Here is a 19,225-nt window from a genome sequence, read left to right as displayed (position 1 = left end):
GCGCAGGTTACTAATTCCCGGTTACTGACCAGTGAAGCAGCAAACAAAGCAAACGGCCGCGAAGGCGAAATGAAATGGAGACTCCTGCGACTCATGCGGCGTGCTAAGTGGACTCCAGCCAATCAGTGAGCTGGCTGGGATGGAAAACTTTAAGCATGCCGCGGCATGCTCAAAGTTTTCCATCCCAGCCAGCTCACCGATTGGCTGGAGTCCAGGCCAATCAGTGAGTGGCAGGCTGGGCTGGCTTAGATTTTTAGAAATAGATGGGGGAACTAACGAGCGAGCTAGCGGCAGCTGATGGGCGGAGGAGCGAGTGAGCCCCAAAATAAAGCGGGGGTTTTCTAGAACGGCCCAGGATGCGGGAAAAATTATGAAAAGGCGTGCCTGTCCCGCCAGATGCGGGATGACTGGTCACCCTACTGTTGTGGGGAAAATACCAGAATGGAGGTCTCTTGGATATGTTTGCTACATTGAGCAATATATATGTTATAAGAATAAATTACAAACCATCCACATGTACACACATATATACAAACACATACACACACACATACAACCACCACCACCACCACCACCAGCAGGATAAAAATCTAATAAACTAATAAAATCAAGGATGCCAGAGAAGAAATTTGCTACAATAATGGATGAAACTCTGAGTCACAAATTTGTTTGTTCATATTGTTAGTTTTCTGCGTCCTCTCCCCTCAAGGCAGCAAAGATAACGCAGCTTTCCCCACAACACCACCATCAACCAGAGTCCTCTTCCTCAGGTCCTTTTCATCTCTTCCCATCCCAATCAAACACTGCCATTTTCTTTTTACCTGTCCTTTGGGTTCCAAAGAAGAATCACAAAAGTATTCTCTCTGGAGACTGTGCTTTTATCGTTTCCACAAGCATAGTAAGCTACAGATAAAATATGCAAATTCCACATCTTCAGAAGAGGCTGGGGTGATAGGATGCATTTTAAAATATTGTTAAGAGTTGATTACCTGAAGTTTGTTAATTTTCTATTATCAGTATGTGAAATATGCCTAGTTCTACATCTCAACCCCAGGCTGTGGGGATGAAGCTGTCAATCTATTAGTCAGTACCTTTGTATCTGGATAGTGAGGAAGAGACCAGTTCAATGAAGACTGCGAGGCCTTGGATGTTTCACTCTCCTAGGATTACCATATCATAGAATCCCTTGTGGCTTCCAGGGGCCCACAGGTTCCTGCTTGTAACAACCTGATCATTAGGCTCTAGGGATCAATTGGGACTGTTGCCATTGTACTTACCTACCTCCTACACTGCAACCTCCTTGCCTGATCTCCTTGACTCCAGATCAGCAGTGGATGTCCTTCTCTGGGAATGCAGTCTGAGGTGGCTCAGGAGCTCAGGGCTTCTATAACAGCCATGAGTGTCCACTAGGTCATCAAGAGCCTGGCTTCAGATCTAGTATTCTGTCAGGGCAGTGGCGATGTCATTTGAAATTGAGAGAGCTTATGCTGTCCCCTTGTCATGATCAAATCACATCCTGATTGCCTAGGGATTCTCCAATATCATGACCCCCACAGGGAAACTGTGCACAAAACTGTAAATTGGTCTGCTTTAATGACTACTTGATGAGCTGTTTCAGGGGATGCTGGGGACTATCCCTGTTGGTCTGCTGCAAGGTCCATCCAAGGTTGATTGATTGTTGCTTGGAATAAAGTGGCTACTGAGGCCTTGGATTAGATTGCACCCATCTCTTTCCTTTTCGTCACTCTCCATGATTTACAGAAAAGTTGAGAGATCAAATAGGAGAAGAGATATTTAGAGTATTTCTGGTGTTCAGTAGGTATGAACTCTACTGAACACAGGTGAAAGCCACTATTAAGGACTTGATTGTGGTTGTAAGCGTGTTAAAGAGTCAGTACTTCTCCACCTTTACTGCATCTGCAAAATGCTATTCCACGCCCCTATTTTGTGAGACACCGACCCTCTTTGGTAAGGAGGATTTGGAGAACTTTTTCCATGTGTATATTGAAATATGTGTGTGGCATCTGTTGAATTAAATCGCAGAGGTCCGAGCAGTGTCTCATTACTCCTATGAGTCACCAGTACTATGCAAGCTGTCCTTGTTGCCTGATGGTTTCCAGGTGCTTTTTCTGTGCTTACACTTTCCTGTGGAATCAGGAATGTTAATGGCTGCATGATGGCTTGGCTCTTGAAGGCATTGTTTTTTCTATAATTGCTGAATTCTTTTCATTTTTGTTATGATCATCATCTATCTCAAGGGTTGCACAATTACATACAACTCTTGATAGCTTTTAGTAGATTAAAGTATCAAAACAGATGGAATCAAAGCATGAAATATGGCTGCACTAAGAAATCAGGATCAAGTATCAAATTCAACAGTATCAGTTCCATTATCTATAAATTTGGGAACTTTGGGATGGATTTTTCCAAAGATCAGCAAACTCTGACTGTTATAAAGGAAGGCCACTTCTTAAGGATGCAGGGGAAGCATTTTCATGCATTAATGGAACGTGGACAACACAGTATTTCCAATTCTATGATTCAGTGAGCTGCCTCCTTCAGGCTCAGAGAACAATATATTTGCTATTTGGTTTTTTTTTAGATTTTTGTGACTTAAAGTGGCATATGTGGCAGTCAGTTTGTTCCACAATAACCCAATGAAAAGGGAAATTGTTCTTGCCCTCTAGCCTAACCTTCTTCATAACCTTTTTCCTTTGCTGAGGTATACTTGAACCTGTCAAACATATGAACCTCTAAATTCATCACAATGTAGTGTTACATAATACCCTAGTAGTACCTTCGTACTCTTCCTTACGTTTGTTTCATTTCTTCCCACCACACCACGCCTTAGACGGACCAAGAAAGCTTCTTCTCATAGACAATACTTTTATCGTCTCTGCAATCTTGGCAAGCCAGTTAAAATATATGAACTCATGATACATTTTAATTTTCAAAATTGGCTTATCTTTAGGTGGCACATTTTTCAAGTAAAGAATTAAATATTTTCAGGTCTATTATCCACAGATTGCCTTATTCATGAGCATATATGGATTATATGGATACTTTTTTAAAATCTGAAGAAAAAACTGTTAAATATTCATGGGCTCAATATCATAAACCAGAAAAGGCAGAAATCACGGGGCCATGTAGATTAGGTTATTATGATCTCAGTGAATATGTGCTTTACAAGTCTGTTGCCTGTCCATCCACACAACTACTTGAAAGTATAAGGGGGAAACTAAATAAAGTTCTAGGAACTCCTCAGGGTCAAGATTAATGAAAACAATTATAGGAATGATTTGTGTTCCAATGGCATCAATAGTCATCCATTTATAATATACGTGAAAGAAGCAGGGTAGACATAATAGCATGTCATATTAGTATGTAGTACATGGTTTAATAAAATTGCTATCATGCCCAAATCAATTATCCAAGGTCCTTGAAGACGGCCATTTCTGCCATGGCCCCCACCCTTTGGAATAGCATGTTTCCCAAAGTAAATTCCGCTTCCACCATCTTGGCCTTCCCAAAGACCCTAAAGCCCAGCTTTGTCAACTGGCTTGTGACCCCAATGAAGAATCCCATTTTGGAGGTGGCACTGATGGGGAATCCCATTTTGGAGGTGGCCGTAGACTAGTACAACATCTCCACCTAGTCTACACATCGGTTTTTTATGCCTTTTAATATTAATTTTAACATTTTAGTTTTTAATGGCTGATATTTTAATGTTTTAATCCTATAATAGTTTTATTTCTGTATTTATGATATTGTATAAATTGCCTAGAATCACTTGTTAGAGAGATGGACATCATAAAATATTTAATGAAGGAAAGGAAAGAATGGAAGGGAAGGGAAGGGAAGAAAAGGAAAGGAATGATAGAAAGAAAGAAAGAAAGAAAGAAAGAAAGAAAGAAAGAAAGAAAGAAAGAAAGAAAGAAAGCCTACAGCTATTATGGAATGCAGCTAGAAATTGTAAGGTAACAGAAATCCCTAATGTTAATGTGTAGTTCAAGAGGCCTAGGTTCCATTTGCTTTTTGATAGCAACACATTATCCCAAAATCTCTCTTTTCAACTAAATTACTTTTTTCCAGTGTGGATATTACAGTAGATGCATACGACAAGGTACGGTTGTACCGCCTATTTTTGATTGCTTTGGGACTGAGTTTCCCAGACAAATATCAGCAAACTCTAACTGTTATATGGAAAGGCCATTTCTTAAAGATGCAGGAGAAGCATTTTCATGCACTAATGGAAGGTTGACAAAAAATCATTTCCAATTCTATGATTGATTGAGTTGCCTCATTCAGGCTCAGGTAGCAACATATTTGTTGTTTGTTTATTTGTTATTAGACTTAGAGTGGCATACATAGCAGTCAGTTTGCTCCATAATAGCTCGGTGAAAAGGGGAATTGTTCTCACTCTTTCTGCCCAACCTTCTTCATATGGTTTTTAAGCACTTCCTCTGCTGAAGGAGACTTGAACGTGCAATATCTGGTACAACTATAAATCCATTCACAATGCAGTGTTGTATTGTATATAATACTCCAGTGTGTTGGCACCCTTCATCAAGTACGTTTCATTTTTTCCCACCCCGCATTAGATTCTGTCACTTTGGGGATTGTCACCATTCCTTTCTTCCTGTCCCTTAGAAGAATTGGTAATATTTCCTCTCAGAGAGAATGCTTTTATAGTCTCCTGTATAGTTCTTGTGTTCTTATGAAGTTGGTTTTCTGATCTAATCTACCTCTTGGCCAACAGGTTGTTCCCTCAGAATGGAAACATCTCAAAAAAGTTATTCAGCGTAAATTACTTTCTTCCAGTGAGGAAAATCAAAGTAACATCAAGCAATAAGATTAACATGGTAAATAGACATACACACTCACAAATTAGAATCAGTACAATAGTAAAAGCATTTTTATTATTTGAATTATTTAACATTTAGTCAGAATTAAGCATGTTGAATATTATTTTCTGGCCAAAAGGACATCATAGATATTTCCTTTCTTAAACTGAATATCTTTAAAGCCAGCAGTTTGGAAGAGCATTCGATGCTCCGATTCTTTTCGTGATTTTCCTTCAGATATAACCAACATTATGATACAGTACAAATGAGCAGGAAGCGACCCACATATTTTGTCATCAATAATTGGGTCAACTGCCAGGACTCCACCACCTGTTGCAAAATAATTTATTAAAGCAATCATAGGTTACCTACAAAAGAGATGATGTCCTTCATCTCATTTTCATTTTTATGGCTGTGACCTTTCTCCCAACACTTTTCCTCTCTTCTGAAAATATTCTTTTGGGCTCTTTTTCCCTAGGCTAACTCCATGCTCCATTTTAGTCTCCTGGGAATCCTAAAAGATGTATAAAATTTTGTGCCGACCCTGGATCCTTCATCATACACTAACATATAACATAACGTATGCCACTTTAGCCCATTCACTACAGGATTGCTTCCTAGACTCTGCCTATATTTTATGACTGAAGCATCAGGAAAGTTCTAAGAAATCTTTCCACAACTGGACTTTATTTAAATCCAATACATGGCATTTTTCTGTCTTGGAAGGGTAAGAAAGAAACAGGTTTCATAACATAGCTTTCATAGGCACCTATGGAAGGAACTGGTTTCCATAGTATAGTAATACTTCAATCTTGATTAGGAGCACACAAAAAGCTTCTGTGGCCCAGGAAACTTCAGTTTGCTCCCTGCCTTGTTCTCCACAACCCACCAGATTTCGAGGCCTTCTCCTTGCACTACCATCTCCAGGTCTACAATGTTTACCATTTTGTGCAGCTGCGGACAACTATGTCAAGCCAAAGTTTGCCAGACAGCTAGCAAACACAATGTTCTGAAGGATAGAAAGGCTAGCACATGGAGTAGAGGGGAACTCATGTGTGGGCTGGAAAAAGGAAATTGGGATAGTGGAGATAGCACTAGCAATAGCACTTAAGGCTTATATACCGCTTTATAGTGCTTTACAACCCTCTCTAAGCAGTTTACAGTATCAGCATATTGCCCTCAACAATTTGGGTCCTTATTTTACCCATCTTGGAAGGATGGAAGCAGGGTGCAATTTAGCAGGTTCTGGAGAACCCGTAGTGGAAATTTTGAGTATTTCGGAGAACTGGCAAATGCCACCCTGTCTGGCCCCAGAGTGGGGTGGGAATGGAGAATTTGCAGTATCCTTCTCCTGCCACACCCACCAAGCCACTCTCACAGAACCAGAAGAAGAAAAAATGAATTTTATCACTGGATGGATGGCTGAGTCAACCTTGAGCCTGGTGACATTTGAACTGCTAAATTGCAGGTAGCAGAAGCAATGTTCCCTCTTTTTTTTTTTTTTTCAGTGTGTGCGGAAAAGTATAGTATTTGAGCAGCACATTTTCATGCCTGAGCACCTGAATTTTTTTCACAGATGTTTCACAGAGCAATTGATTTATAGGATCCAAATTGGATCCAAATCCTCTTTCTCTTACACAAACTATCTGAACTAAGTTGTCTTTAACTTCTCTGGAATGGGCCCCCTCCTTCCTGGGAACCTGCCCGACTACATTCCATCACTTATCAAACCTTTGGGATCCAAGCTTCCTTTCAAAGCTTCCTAGTGCAAAGGTTCCCTTCTATGCATGGAGAGAAATTGCCTGCCCTCTTTTGGCATGCAGTGTTTCAGCTCCCTTCACTTAATGAGCCACACAACTGCTTAACAGTCTCAACTGAAAGACCCAGGATTGTGGTCATTGTGGTCACATGCTTTACGTGTAGTCCTTGACTTACAACCCAATTGGGCTTAAAATTCCTGATGTTAAGCAAGATAGGTGTTAAATGAGTTTTGCTCCATTTTATGATTTTTTTTGCCCCAGTTGTGAAATAAATCTCTGCAGTTGTTAAGTTAGTAACACAGTTATAAAGTGAATCTGGCTTCCCCATTGACTTTGATTGTCAGAAGGTTGCAAAAGGTGATCACATGACCCCAGAAACATCAAAAATAGAAACCAGTTGCCAAGTATCTGAATTTTGATAATATGCCCATGTAACTTCGAACAGTCATTAAAACAATAGTTATAAATCGAGAACCACCTGAACAGTGGTGGGTTTCGGCACCAGTTGCAACCGGTACGCTGCAACAGGGCTGGGCGTACACTATGCTCGGTGGAGTGTCGCACAGGCGCCATACAATACGCACGCGTGCGCAGATGCCCCATTTCCTTCAAATACAGGTAAGGAACGAGGGTGGATGGGTGGGCCCTTCAAAGCACCGTTCTGCTGCTTCCAGAAGGCACAGGTATGTGTGTACCAGGGTGTACCGCCTGGAACCCACCACTGTACCTGTGTCATTTAATGACTGCAATGAACTACAGCCAAACCTCTGAGCCCCTTTTAGGTCATAAGTGAGCACTATCTCATTTGTCACGGGTTGTTGCAAATACATAAAAAAGCTATGCATCCCTCTGGTTGGCTTGTTTGTCTTCCCTATCACAAATGTCATTTTTTCTCTTTCTAGCAATGCCTACCTGGCTTACAGGCTGTAAACACTTTTGTTAGCAGCTGGATGCACTTTTCATCACTCCAGTTATACAAGACTCTTGAAATGATGTAAAGATCTGCTTCAGGAATTGGATCATTAAAAAAATCCCCTGTAATCAGAACACAAATGTCTTCATAAGGTAGGAATTTCTTAATTCTACTAACAACTTGGAGAAACAATTTACTCTCCTGTTCATAAAGCTTGCTCTACAATGATACTGGCTTTTTTTCAACTACTGCTTTGAAATGACAGAGATATTGATTAAAAGTACATATTACCTTCATGGAAAGAGATCTGAGAGTCATCTGAAAATGCATTATATTTTTTTGATATTTCCACAACTCCAGGAAGATCGAAAAGTTTCACGGTACAATTTGGATATACTGAAACCAATTCCTTAGCTAAGCCACCACTGCTTCCTTAAAAAAAAACACATTGCAAAAAAGAAACTATGTAATATTCTGTTTATCAACATTTTTAATAATTTATTAGAACATTTGTTATGATTTTTATAATGTAAAACAACATTATACATTTGCAAGTATGGAGAGATCCAAGATGGGGAGGCTTAAAGAGAATGCAGGTGTGAGTGGGGGAGGGGTCTCATGGATTCTCTCCTATTGATATGTATGTGGCCCCTAATCTCCCAGCTTTCCTCATCTGTGGGGACAAGAGGTTTTACAAAGCAGGAACAGTAATAGAAAAGGCTCTTCCTTGACCTTGCCAGTCAGTATTCTGTGACTGACAGAGTCGGTATCACATGTATAGCACTCCGAAGGAGAAGTCCTTCTCCCAAAACCCAGGTGTGAATGGCAGCTTGGCAGCTTGGATGCAGATAAAAGTTCCCAAGCATGGGATGGGGTGTCTGTGTCTCTGTGTGTGTGGTGTGTCTATGCTGGTGTCAGTGTGTCAGTATGCCGGAACACAGCATTTCCGTGTTCACCTCCCTCAGGCTAGGCCAGCTTTGGAAACCAGAGGAAAAGGCCCAGGCTCATGGCAGTTGTCCCCTTGGCGAATTGCCTAGTACAAGCTGTCCCATGGCCAGGTGGGAATGGCAACCTGGATAAGCTCTTGCAGGGGTGGGGGGTGGGGGGGATTGGCAAGACTTCAGGACATGTTTGTCATTTTTTCCTTCATAAGGTTGAGAAAAAATGACTGGCCAGAGGTCACCCATCTGGGTTTCTGTCTAGAGCTGGACTAGAAATTCTGGTCTCCCAATTTCTAGAGTGAATGCCTTAACCACTAAACCAGTTGGCTTTGTTTTCCTTCAATGCATCGTGGCAATATCATCCCAGGCAAGGGCGTGAGAAAGTGAAGAAAAGTGCTTTCACGTTCAGAAATGCCCCCACCTCTTTCCAAACAACCTCAGGATTGTTGGTACTTATTGTGAGACATTGAGTAGTTCTGATCAGCTGAACCATTTTAAAATTAGGTATTTAAAAATAAGGTTCAAAACTCTAAAGCAAAAGAGATTACGGGGTAGGATAATACAACTCTACTTTTGCAAACAGGGAATTAATCGATCAAGCAGAATAGAGTTGGAAGGAACCTTGGAGGTCTCCTAGCCCTTAACCCTAACCCATTACAATTTGAGACAAATGGCTGTCCAATGTCTTCTTAAAAACCTCCCGCGATGAAGCACCCACAACCTCTGAAGGCAAACTATCCCACTAGTTACAAGGTCTTTGACAGAGCCAGAGGCATCTTTCAATCCAATTTCACCAGAATATCACACAGTATCAAATTGATAGTAAGGGGCATGATGAAGACCTCCGGTACTTACCACCCACATCACAAATGAGCTGAAAACCAGAAAGATCAAAGGCAGAGACCACATCTTTTCCATACAGACTCCAAGCCTCACTCATGAACTTTAAAAAGCTTTCAATGCCTTCCATTGAACTAGAATTGAAATTTGCATTGGCCGATGATTAATAAGCACATGAAATACAATATGATTAACATCTGATCATAAATCTAGAATTATATTTTTCATTATGAAGTCATGGTTTATGCAGGCTTTTGTGTTAATTATCTGGTTTATTATCTGGAATACTGTATGCCAATATTTGCTTTATGAGCAGTTGTCCTGGAAGGATCTCAAAATAGCCAACATTCTTGCAGGCAGGCATTTGAGCAACAGAAAATATTATTTGGTTTGGTCAGAAAAAAATAAAAGCAAAACAGCTATTTACTGTCCAAAGGAAAGTAATAAAAATGCTACTTTACCTGTATAGAGGTCCATAAAATTCCTTTGAAGACTTGTCAAATATTGATAGAATCTGAGATTTCCCATCCCTGTAGCAGATGTTTTTTAAATTGAAAACAAGAGAAATACCTTTATCTATTATATTCTTTTACTTCCCTAGCATCAACATAGTGCTTCTATTCAAATAGCATAATAATATTACTTGCAAAAGATACTCCAAAGGTGCTCCAAAAATATCACAGGCTCTAAACAGTACTAGGAACAGCACTGAAACTTGGGAAGTGAGTGAATCTGACAGAAACTTACTCTTTATATCTGCTTTGTTTCACTAAGTGTTTTTTTATTATTAAATAGTATGAAGACCAAACAAATTCCTTTAGCCAATTCTTTTGCGGGACATTTTTTGTCACCTTGATTATTAGACTCTCTCAATTCTGATATTTGATGAACTGAATTCTGCTTCAATCATCAAAGTGACTTTCTAAATTAAAATGCTAAGACTATGTTTTTAATCAGATTAAAATTCTTAACACTATTTTTTACCAGTTGGCTTTCTATGTCTCTCTGCAGGCAAGTCTATGGGTTGCAAAGGCATTTTTTCCAAAGACATTGAGCAACAATTAAATTTTAATTAAGTGAATAAATAACATCACTGGAAAGTCCAAAAGGAAATGGGTGTGAGTAATCAGTTCACTAAAACTGCATTTGCTGAAACTCCATGTCTTCCAAACAACAGAGAATTAAACAGATCTAGAGGTACAGAGAGAATTACGTCTTTGATCTCAGGAGAGATAACTGCGAAAATTGGCAGATTGTATTGAGCAATGATGATTCTATAGTAATTGAGTGAATAATCATGCAAATGATACAGCAAACACAATCATCACACAGTAAGGACACTTATCCCTGTTTCTTGTTGGAAAGGAAGCCTACCAGTCCTGGTCTTGTCCTGGTATTGTCTTTGAGAAAAAGTTTTTACTTTTACTCCCTTCTTACCTCACAGCTTCAGGCAAATATTGCATTGCTGGATATAGAATTTCTGAATAGAACTTCATGGAATAATACTGAGACTTTGAGCTTGATTTAGCCAGAAAAAGATCAGCAAACTCTGTGTTTCCATAAAGACCTGAAAATGAAAGCATATATGAAAGCATAAGATAATTACTTCAAAATCCCTTTGCTGAATTCCATATAGCTCCGAGATGAGCAAAGCAAAAGGTCCAATATAAATAATTGCACTTCAATTTTTTTTCAATTGATTCAGATTTGATCAGGCACTCCAAAAATAATTGCTGACAATCCTGAAACAAGTGGCAGGCTGGGAAAGAGGCTGAGCTGTCTGGAAGGATGTTTTATAACAGAATTCATTAGCTATCTAGAAATATTTTATGATGAATAAACTGAAGGAGAAAACAATGGAGCTGTTAACTCTATGGAAAAGTTAATTTTGCTGACTACTTTGTAAAAGAGCTGTAACTGCTTCCTCCTGACAACAGGATCACCTTTGCCCTCCTTCCATTCCACTTTCAGGACCTTTAACCCCACGCAGGCCTCCAGCAGCATCTGCATCCCGGTGAGACTGGTCTTCAAGCGCTCGGCCACAGTCGCAGATGACAGCAGTTCCCCCGACTCCCTCAGCAAATCAAAGACACCCAGCTCACTTGCAGTAAATATGATCTGGAAAGACACGAGCAAATGTACAAAAGGGACCATTACTGCATCACTTTAAATGTGAGTACAGATTTGTGTTTTTTTCCTAATCCTACTCAGAGCTGAACTAAGACAATGATAGCCTTAACCATGAAAGCCAGCTGTTTGGCTTGGTCACTTCCTCTCAACACAACTCAGCTCACAGGGCTGTTGTGGGGAAAATACCAGAATGAAGGTCTCTTGGATATGTTTGCTACATTGAGTTATTTGTAAAAAGTAATATAAGTGGGCTATATAAATAAGTAAAATAAACAACTATCACTCTAGGCAGGGCTATCAAACTTCCCGACACATCAAGTGCTGGCCACACCCACGGTTTAGCAAAGGCGGTGAAAGTCCCAATACGTCACGCGATGCCACCATGATGCCATGACTTTGACAATCCTGCACTAGGATCAAGAATGTATGGCAACTATTCCTGTCCAATGCACCTGTTGCTGATGAGCAAGATAAGAAATCGGCGGTGCAGGGATCTGCTCATTTGTGCAACCACATGGATGGTTGCACAGATGGAATGTCCCGGTACGGACGTACCGGAGCCTGCTCAGAGCACCAGATACCGTTCCAGTACAGTGCTGCGGAGGGCCCACTCACCCGCCCAAGCTCCTTACCGTGTTTTAAAGCTTTCGGTATTTCCACGCATGGCACATACAGTGCCTGCGTGATGCTCCACCGAGCAGCTGGAGCATCGCAGAGGCTTGTGGAAGCATCATTTGAGGCTGCAACGCATGTGTGTGGCACGCATATGGGCGCACATGCCAAGCACATCCATGTGGGTGACACCAGGGCCGTTCCAACCATACCAGTTGGAACGGGATCCGGAACCCACCACTGAACCACACTAGAGGTGGGTTCCTAACAGTTCAGCTCGGTTCAGCCGAACTAGCATTGTTATGGCAGCCTGGGTCACTGGAATTGGCAGTGATAAATCAATAGGACAGCAAAATAAAGGGGAGGGATGTTTTGTAATACATCCATAATTCATCTATTGGAGCTCACTGAAAGACTGCAGCAAAACACCTTGTGGCATTTATACAACTTATATGGAGGATTTCATTATAGCAAAGTGTTCAGCATTCAGTGGTTTTCACCTCCATGAAGAAGACAAAGAAAACTGGTTTGGAGTCGTGGTTAAGGCACCAGGCTACAAAACAGAAGAGCTGAGTTTTAGTCCTACTTTATGCCTGAAGTCATCTTAGTCATTCTCTCTCGGGTTAAGGAAGAAGGCAAGGGCAAACTATTTCTAAACATGTTGTCCAAAAAATCCACAGACACCTGTCCAGAGAGTTATCAGGTTGCAGGTCATACCACAAAAAGAAGGAAGTGAAAGAAATTTGTTTTGTTAGTTTCACTACTTAATATACTATTTGTACGCATATTACATGTCTTACTTTTGAGGTTATAAATGAATGTTGATGATGAAACATCATATTGATATTTTCAGCCTCTTCAGGTGAACTCATTGTGGCCCCAGAAAGTTGTACAGTAGTCCTTTGCATATTAAATCAAATCTCTCCAGCTCACAAGGCCAGTTCTTGCCTTTCTCCTTTCCTTAGATGCCTAGAGAGCAATTATAACTGGAAGCAGACGAAAAGAGGAAAAAGAACTAATAAAATTATTAACCAGAAAGAAGTCAGGGTGAATGCTCTAATAATTATTATCATCTTCAGATTCTTATGTATTCTGTTTAAAAAAATAAAGCTATGTGTTGACCTTGTCTACTTCTGACTCTAGACATTCATGTTGTCTTCCTAAACATAATAGTGGGCAATTACCACTGAAAGCAATATTTTGCAAGTATTTAGACAGCATTGTGTTTCATCTCTATTTTTCCAAAATCTGCTTCAGCTGTGTCCTTACTAGAAATGAAAAATCTGTTAAGGAGGAAAAGAAAGAACAGGGGAGCTACTCAATTTCTTTCCATTTATCCTGCCTAGAATGTTTCATGTTCAAAGAACCTCCAAAATATATATTATAAGAATAAATTACAAATCATCCACATGTATACACATATATATAAACACACATACATACACACACAAATACACATACACCACCACCACCACCACCGTGATAAAAATCTAATAAACTAATAAAATCAAGGATGCCAGAGAAGAAATTTGCTACAATAATGGAGGATCTGGCAACAAAATATTTCCATAATTTCCTTCATAAAACTCTGAAAGTCACAAATTTGTTTGTTTATATTGTTAGTTTTCTACTTCCTCTCCCCTCAAGGCAGCAAAGATACCCCTGCTTTCCCCACAACACCACCATCAACGAGAGTCCTCTTCCTCAGGTCCTTTTCATTTCTTCCCATCCCAATCAGACACTGTCATTTTCTTTGATGGTCCCAGTTTCTTTTTACCTGTCCTTTGGATTCCAAAGAAGAATCACAAAAGTATTCTCTCTGGAGACCGTGCTTTTACAGTTCCACAAACATAGTAAGCTACAGATAAAATATGCAAATTCCACATCTGCAGAAGAGGCTGGGGTGATAAGATGCATTTTAAAATATTGTTAGAGTTGATTACCTGAAGTTTGTTAGTTGATTCTTTAGTGATGTCTCTGGCTTCCCCTGGTCAGCACAAATACTTAGGTGTAATAAATATTAATGTGTAACACATTGAGGGCAGAACAGCAAGTTCACATATCTAAACCCTGAAAGTCAAATATTCACCCAGAATACTACCTGCAACCTTCTTGTCTTATCTTATCAATTACATTCTTACTTTGTGGCCTTGTAAGTGAGAAAAACAGTTAGATTTTCTGTTATCAGTATGTGAAATATGCCTAGTTCCACAAACATAGTAAGCTACAGATAAAATATGCAAATTCCACATCTGCAGAAGAGGCTGGGGTGATAAGATGCATTTTAAAATATTGTTAGAGTTGATTACCTGAAGTTTGTTAGTTGATTCTTTAGTGATGTCTCTGGCTTCCCCTGGTCAACACAAATACTTAGGTGTAATAAATATTAATGTGTAACACATTGAGGGCAGAACAGCAAGTTCACATATCTAAACCCTGAAAGTCAAATATTCACCCAGAATACTACCTGCAACCTTCTTGTCTTATCTTATCAATTACATTCTTACTTTGTGGCCTTGTAAGTGAGAAAAACAGTTAGATTTTCTGTTATCAGTATGTGAAATATGCCTAGTTCAAAATCTCAACCTCAGGCCGCGTGGATGAAGCTGTAAATCTACTAGTCAGTACCTCAAGATCTTTGTATCTGGATGGGGAGGAAGTTCAATGAAGACTGAGTGGCCTTGGATGTTTCACTCTCCTGGGATTACCATATCATAAAATCCCTTGTGGCTTCCAGGGACCTTGCCCCACAAGTTCCTGGTTGTGACAACCTGATCATTACATTGGGCTCTAGGGATCAATTGGGACTGTTGCTTTGTACCTACCTACCTCCTACACTGCAACCTCCTTGCCTGATCTCCTTGACTCCTGATTGGCGATGGATGTCCTTCTCTGGGAATGCAGTCTGAGGTGACTGCCATAACAGCCATGAGTGTCCACTAGGTCTTCAAGAGCCTGGCTTCAGATTTAGTATTCTGTCAGGGCAGTGGCAATATGATTTGAAATTGAGAAAGGTTATGCTGTCCCTTTGTGATGATCAAATCACAGCCTGTTTTCCTAGGGATTCTCCAATATCATGACCCCCACAGGGAAACTGAGTACAAAACTGTAAATTGGTCTGCTTTAACAACTACTTGATGAGCTGTTTCAGGGGATACTGGGGACTATCCCTGTTGGTCTGCTGCAAGGCCCATCCAAGGTTGATTGATTGTTGCTTGGAATAAAGGGGCTACTGATGCCTTGGATTAGATTGCACCCATCTCTTTCCTTTTGTCACTCCTCATGCACTATAGAAGAGTTGAGAGATCAACTAGGAAAAGTGATATTTAGAATATTGCTGGTGTTCAGTAAGTACGAACTCTACTGAACATAGGTCCATTATTATTAAGTACTTAATTGTGGTTGTCAGGGTGGTAAAGAGTCAGTACTTCTCCAACTTTACTGTATCTGCAGAATGCTATCCCACACCCCTATTTTGTGAGACATCAACCCTCTTTGGTAAGGAGGACTTAGAGAACTTTTTTCATGGGTATATTGAAATATGTGTGTGGCATCTGTTGGGTTAAATCGCAGAGGTCCCAGCAGTTTCTCACTACTCCCATGAGTCATCAATACTATGCAAGCTGTCCTGGCTGCTAGATGGTTTGCAGATGCAATTCAAGGTGCTATTTCTGTGCTTACACTTTTTATTATTATTGTGATTTTATTTTTAACAATAGGAATGAAGCAAATTGAATATAATTTTCTGGCCAACTATTTCCTTTCTTGAAGTAAATATCTTTAAGGCCAGATAGTTGAAGAACATATGATGCCTTGATGCTTTCCATGCTTTTCCTTCAATCTGAAGAATAAATATGATGCAGTGTATATGAGCAGGAAAAGGCCCAGATATTTCTTCATCAATAATTATTTCCAGTTTGGTATAGTGGTTAAGGCACCAGGTTAGAAAACAGGACAGTTCAGTTTTAGTCTGCCTTAGGCCTGAAGCTATCTGGGCAGTCTTGAACCAATCACTGCTTCTCATGTTGAGGAAGAACGTAAGGGCAAACCACTTTAGAAAATTTTGCCCCCAAAATTGAAGGGACTATTCTGATGTGACGTGAGTCCTCAAGGCTCACGTCACACCAGAAAAAGAAGGAAAGAAGCTTAAAAAGTTGAGTGTTTTTGTAAGTTTCACCTACTTGATATATGTAAGTATTACATGTCTTAACTTTGGAATTAAAAATGAATGCTGGTGATGAAATAACATTTTAATAATACTTTCTTCCGGTGAACCCATTGTGACCGCAGGAAGTTTTACAATAGTCCTTTTCATATTAAATCAAATGTCTCCAGCTCACAAGACCAGTTGTTGCCTTTCTGCTTCCTCTAGACTGCAATGATTAATATAAGCAGATGAAAAGGGGGGGAGCACTAATAAAATTATTAACTAGAAAGAAGTCAGAGTGAATGCTCTAATTCAGTGTTTCTCAACCTTGGCAACTTGAAGATGTCTGGACTTCAACTCCCAGAATTCCCCAGCCAGCATCCGCTGGCTGGAAAATTCTGGGAGTTGAAGTCCAGACATCTTCAAGTTGTCAAGGTTGAGAAACACTGCGTAATTATTGTTTTCTTCAGATTCTTGTGCATTTTGTTAAATAAAAAAGACACGGGTTGTTTGGTTACTTCTGACTCCATGGACATCCGTGTCTTCTTGATAAAGTCCTGTGCAATTGCTGTTCCTTAAAGGTTTAACAGCTATATATCTGTTTGTTCATATTGTTAGCTTTCTATTCCATTTCCCCTCAAGGCTGCATAGATAGCACTTTCTCTCTCTGGCTCTTCCCACAACCTCATGAACCTGAGCCTCCTCAGTCATATTATTATGTGTTCAACTGTAAACACTTCCTCAGCCTTCCTCAGCTCCTTTTCATTTCTTTCCATCATCCAAGGGAGACACTGCCATTTTCTTGCATGGTCACCATCCTCTTTTTACTTGTCCTTTGGACTCCAAACTCCACATTTTCAGAAGAGGCTGGTGTGCATTTTTAAAATATTTTTGTGGGAAGGGTCTGTCCCTCAATGTACTTAACCCTGTTGATCCTTTGTTAGAAATATGAGTTCAAAAGTGAAGGTCTTTCCATAATTCATGTGGAGACGTTTAAGGGCTTTCCTCATAAACGTGCACAGTAATGCATATATATTCACATGCACTTTGACTAATTTGTTGCAATTCAAATTGTGCAATAGCAAGCTGTTAGTACTAAGGGAGTACTAACTCTTTGTTTGCTAACTATGGTATATCTTGTTCTAATAGGCAAGTGGGTAAAAAATGTGCCTTTGATCTTTGAAAATGCTTTCAAAGCATTTTCTCCCCATTGGGTACCTGAAATAATTAGTTCAAGAGTTTGTTGGTTGATTATTTAGAGATTTAAGATCACTAGATAGTGGCATGTAACACACTGAGGCAGAGCTGCAAACTTACATAACTGGACGCTTTTTCTTCTTCTGATATTATCTTATCAACTATGTTCTAACCTTGTAGCAGTTTGAAAAATCAGCCAGATTTTCTGTTAGCAGTATGCAGATGATGCCCAACTCCACTTTTCAACCCCATGCTGGGCAGATGAAGTTGTTAACCCACTAACCCAGTACCTCAAGGCTGTTTGCATTTGGTTGGGGAGGAGCAGACCAGTTCATTCCAGGGAATGCATAATAACAGAGTTGGAAGGATCTTAGAGATCTTCTAGTCCAACCCCATGCTCTAGCAGGAGATCCTATATCATTCCAGACAAATGGCTGTCCAATCTCTTCTTAAGAACCTCCAGTGATTAAGCACCCACAACCTCTGAGGCAAGCCACTCAATTGGTTAATTGTTTTCACTGTTGGGAAATTTCTTCTTAATTCTAGATTGGATGTCTCCTTGATAAGTTTCCAACCATTACTTTTTGTTCTACCCTCAGGTGCTTTTGAGAATAGGTTGGCCACCCTCTTCTGTGTCAGAGCCCCTCAGATATTGGAAGACTAATATCATGTCACCACTAGTTCTTTTCTTTGTTAGATATCCCCATTGCATCCATTGTTCAGAAAGTCTCTGCAAACCAAAATACAGAATCTTTTGTCAGTTTTTGACTAATTAGATACTGCCAGGCAACAAATCCATTTTCCAAAATTGATCTATTGCCCCAGGAAAGTCAAGTCATATATAATACATACATTCTCCAATTCCCATCAATCTTCTTAAGACAGCTCAGTTCATCACCCCCCCAACTTGTCAATTTTAAGTCTATAAAATCCATGTTTCAGTTTTCTGTTTTCCAGCCAATTTCTTCTTCAGCTCTCCAACAATGACATGGATTCCAATTGATCTAATTGTAAGTCCGGCTTGGCTGCAATCATTTGCATTTGGGTATCCGCTTTATGTTGATATGAAACCCTGATAAGTTTATCAAGTTTTTAATCCAAAGTTTTCAATTTTAGCTTGTAGATTTCTACAGCAGAGGTGGTATTCAGCAGGTTCTGACTAGTTCTGGAGAACCAGTAGTAGAAATTTTGAGTAGTTCAGAGAACTAGTAAATACCACCTCTGACTGGCCCCACCCCCATCAATTCTTTGCCTCCCGAGTCCCAGCTGATCAGGAGCAAATGCGGATTTTGCAGTAACCTTCCCCTGAAATGGGGTGGGAATGGAGATTTCACAGTATCCTTCCCCGGCCATGCCCACCAAGCCACACCCACAGAACCAGCAGTAAACATTTTTAAATCCCACCATTGTTCTAGGGTATGGCTACCCTCAACCTTTTCTTCTCTCCCCCATTCAGTTCAGAATTGCATAGTCTATTATATTGGCCCTGTCTCTGGAATATACTGTTTCCTCCCTGGGAGACTTTGGTATTCTTGCTGAGAATTCCCCCTCCTTCTCCAGTTGTACTTTCCATCACAATATAATGCTTTGTATTCTGTTCTCTAGTATCCTATTTATGTCATCCCTGTCCTCTTGGAATTAAAGCTGAATACACCTGATACTCCATCCTCCATATGAGATAAGTTGGATGGAGAGAGTTTCCATGAGTGAGGATGGGCTTCATCTTGTGTTCAGATACTTAATCAATTTACAGCACCACATTTCTTTGGGTGATTAACATTGGCTTGTTTGTTTGTTTTCTATGCTGACCATCTCACTAATACAATGACTCTTTGGAGCCT

The 19,225-nt window shown here is 40.0% G+C and overlaps 1 protein-coding gene across 3 annotated transcripts; it reads right to left on the bottom strand.

Annotated features, from left to right (window-relative positions):
• Positions 1-4,921: 4,921 nt before the first annotated feature.
• Positions 4,922-14,375, bottom strand: LOC116514515 (acetylserotonin O-methyltransferase-like). Of its 3 annotated transcripts, none has more exons than XM_032226083.1 (9): positions 14,350-14,375; positions 12,841-13,026; positions 11,242-11,416; positions 10,736-10,865; positions 9,760-9,828; positions 9,314-9,432; positions 7,809-7,949; positions 7,517-7,639; positions 4,922-5,174 (listed from the first exon to the last, which is right to left on the bottom strand). In XM_032226083.1, the coding sequence occupies exons 2-9, from the start codon at positions 12,946-12,948 to the stop codon at positions 4,966-4,968; spliced, it is 1,074 nt and encodes a 357-aa protein (XP_032081974.1). In that variant the 5' UTR covers positions 12,949-13,026; positions 14,350-14,375; the 3' UTR covers positions 4,922-4,965. The 3 variants fall into 3 exon arrangements, with proteins under 3 accessions (XP_032081974.1, XP_032081973.1, XP_032081977.1); XM_032226082.1 differs by lacking the exon at positions 14,350-14,375 and adding an exon at positions 13,984-14,077; XM_032226086.1 differs by lacking the exon at positions 14,350-14,375 and adding an exon at positions 13,818-13,974.
• Positions 14,376-19,225: the final 4,850 nt, after the last annotated feature.

The sequence above is a fragment of the Thamnophis elegans genome, chromosome 11 (assembly GCF_009769535.1).
Source record: "Thamnophis elegans isolate rThaEle1 chromosome 11, rThaEle1.pri, whole genome shotgun sequence".
NCBI classification, from domain to species: Eukaryota; Metazoa; Chordata; class Lepidosauria; order Squamata; family Colubridae; genus Thamnophis; species Thamnophis elegans.
The sequence above is the reverse complement of the archived record's forward strand: the minus strand, read 5'-3'. Positions and strand labels throughout refer to the sequence as shown.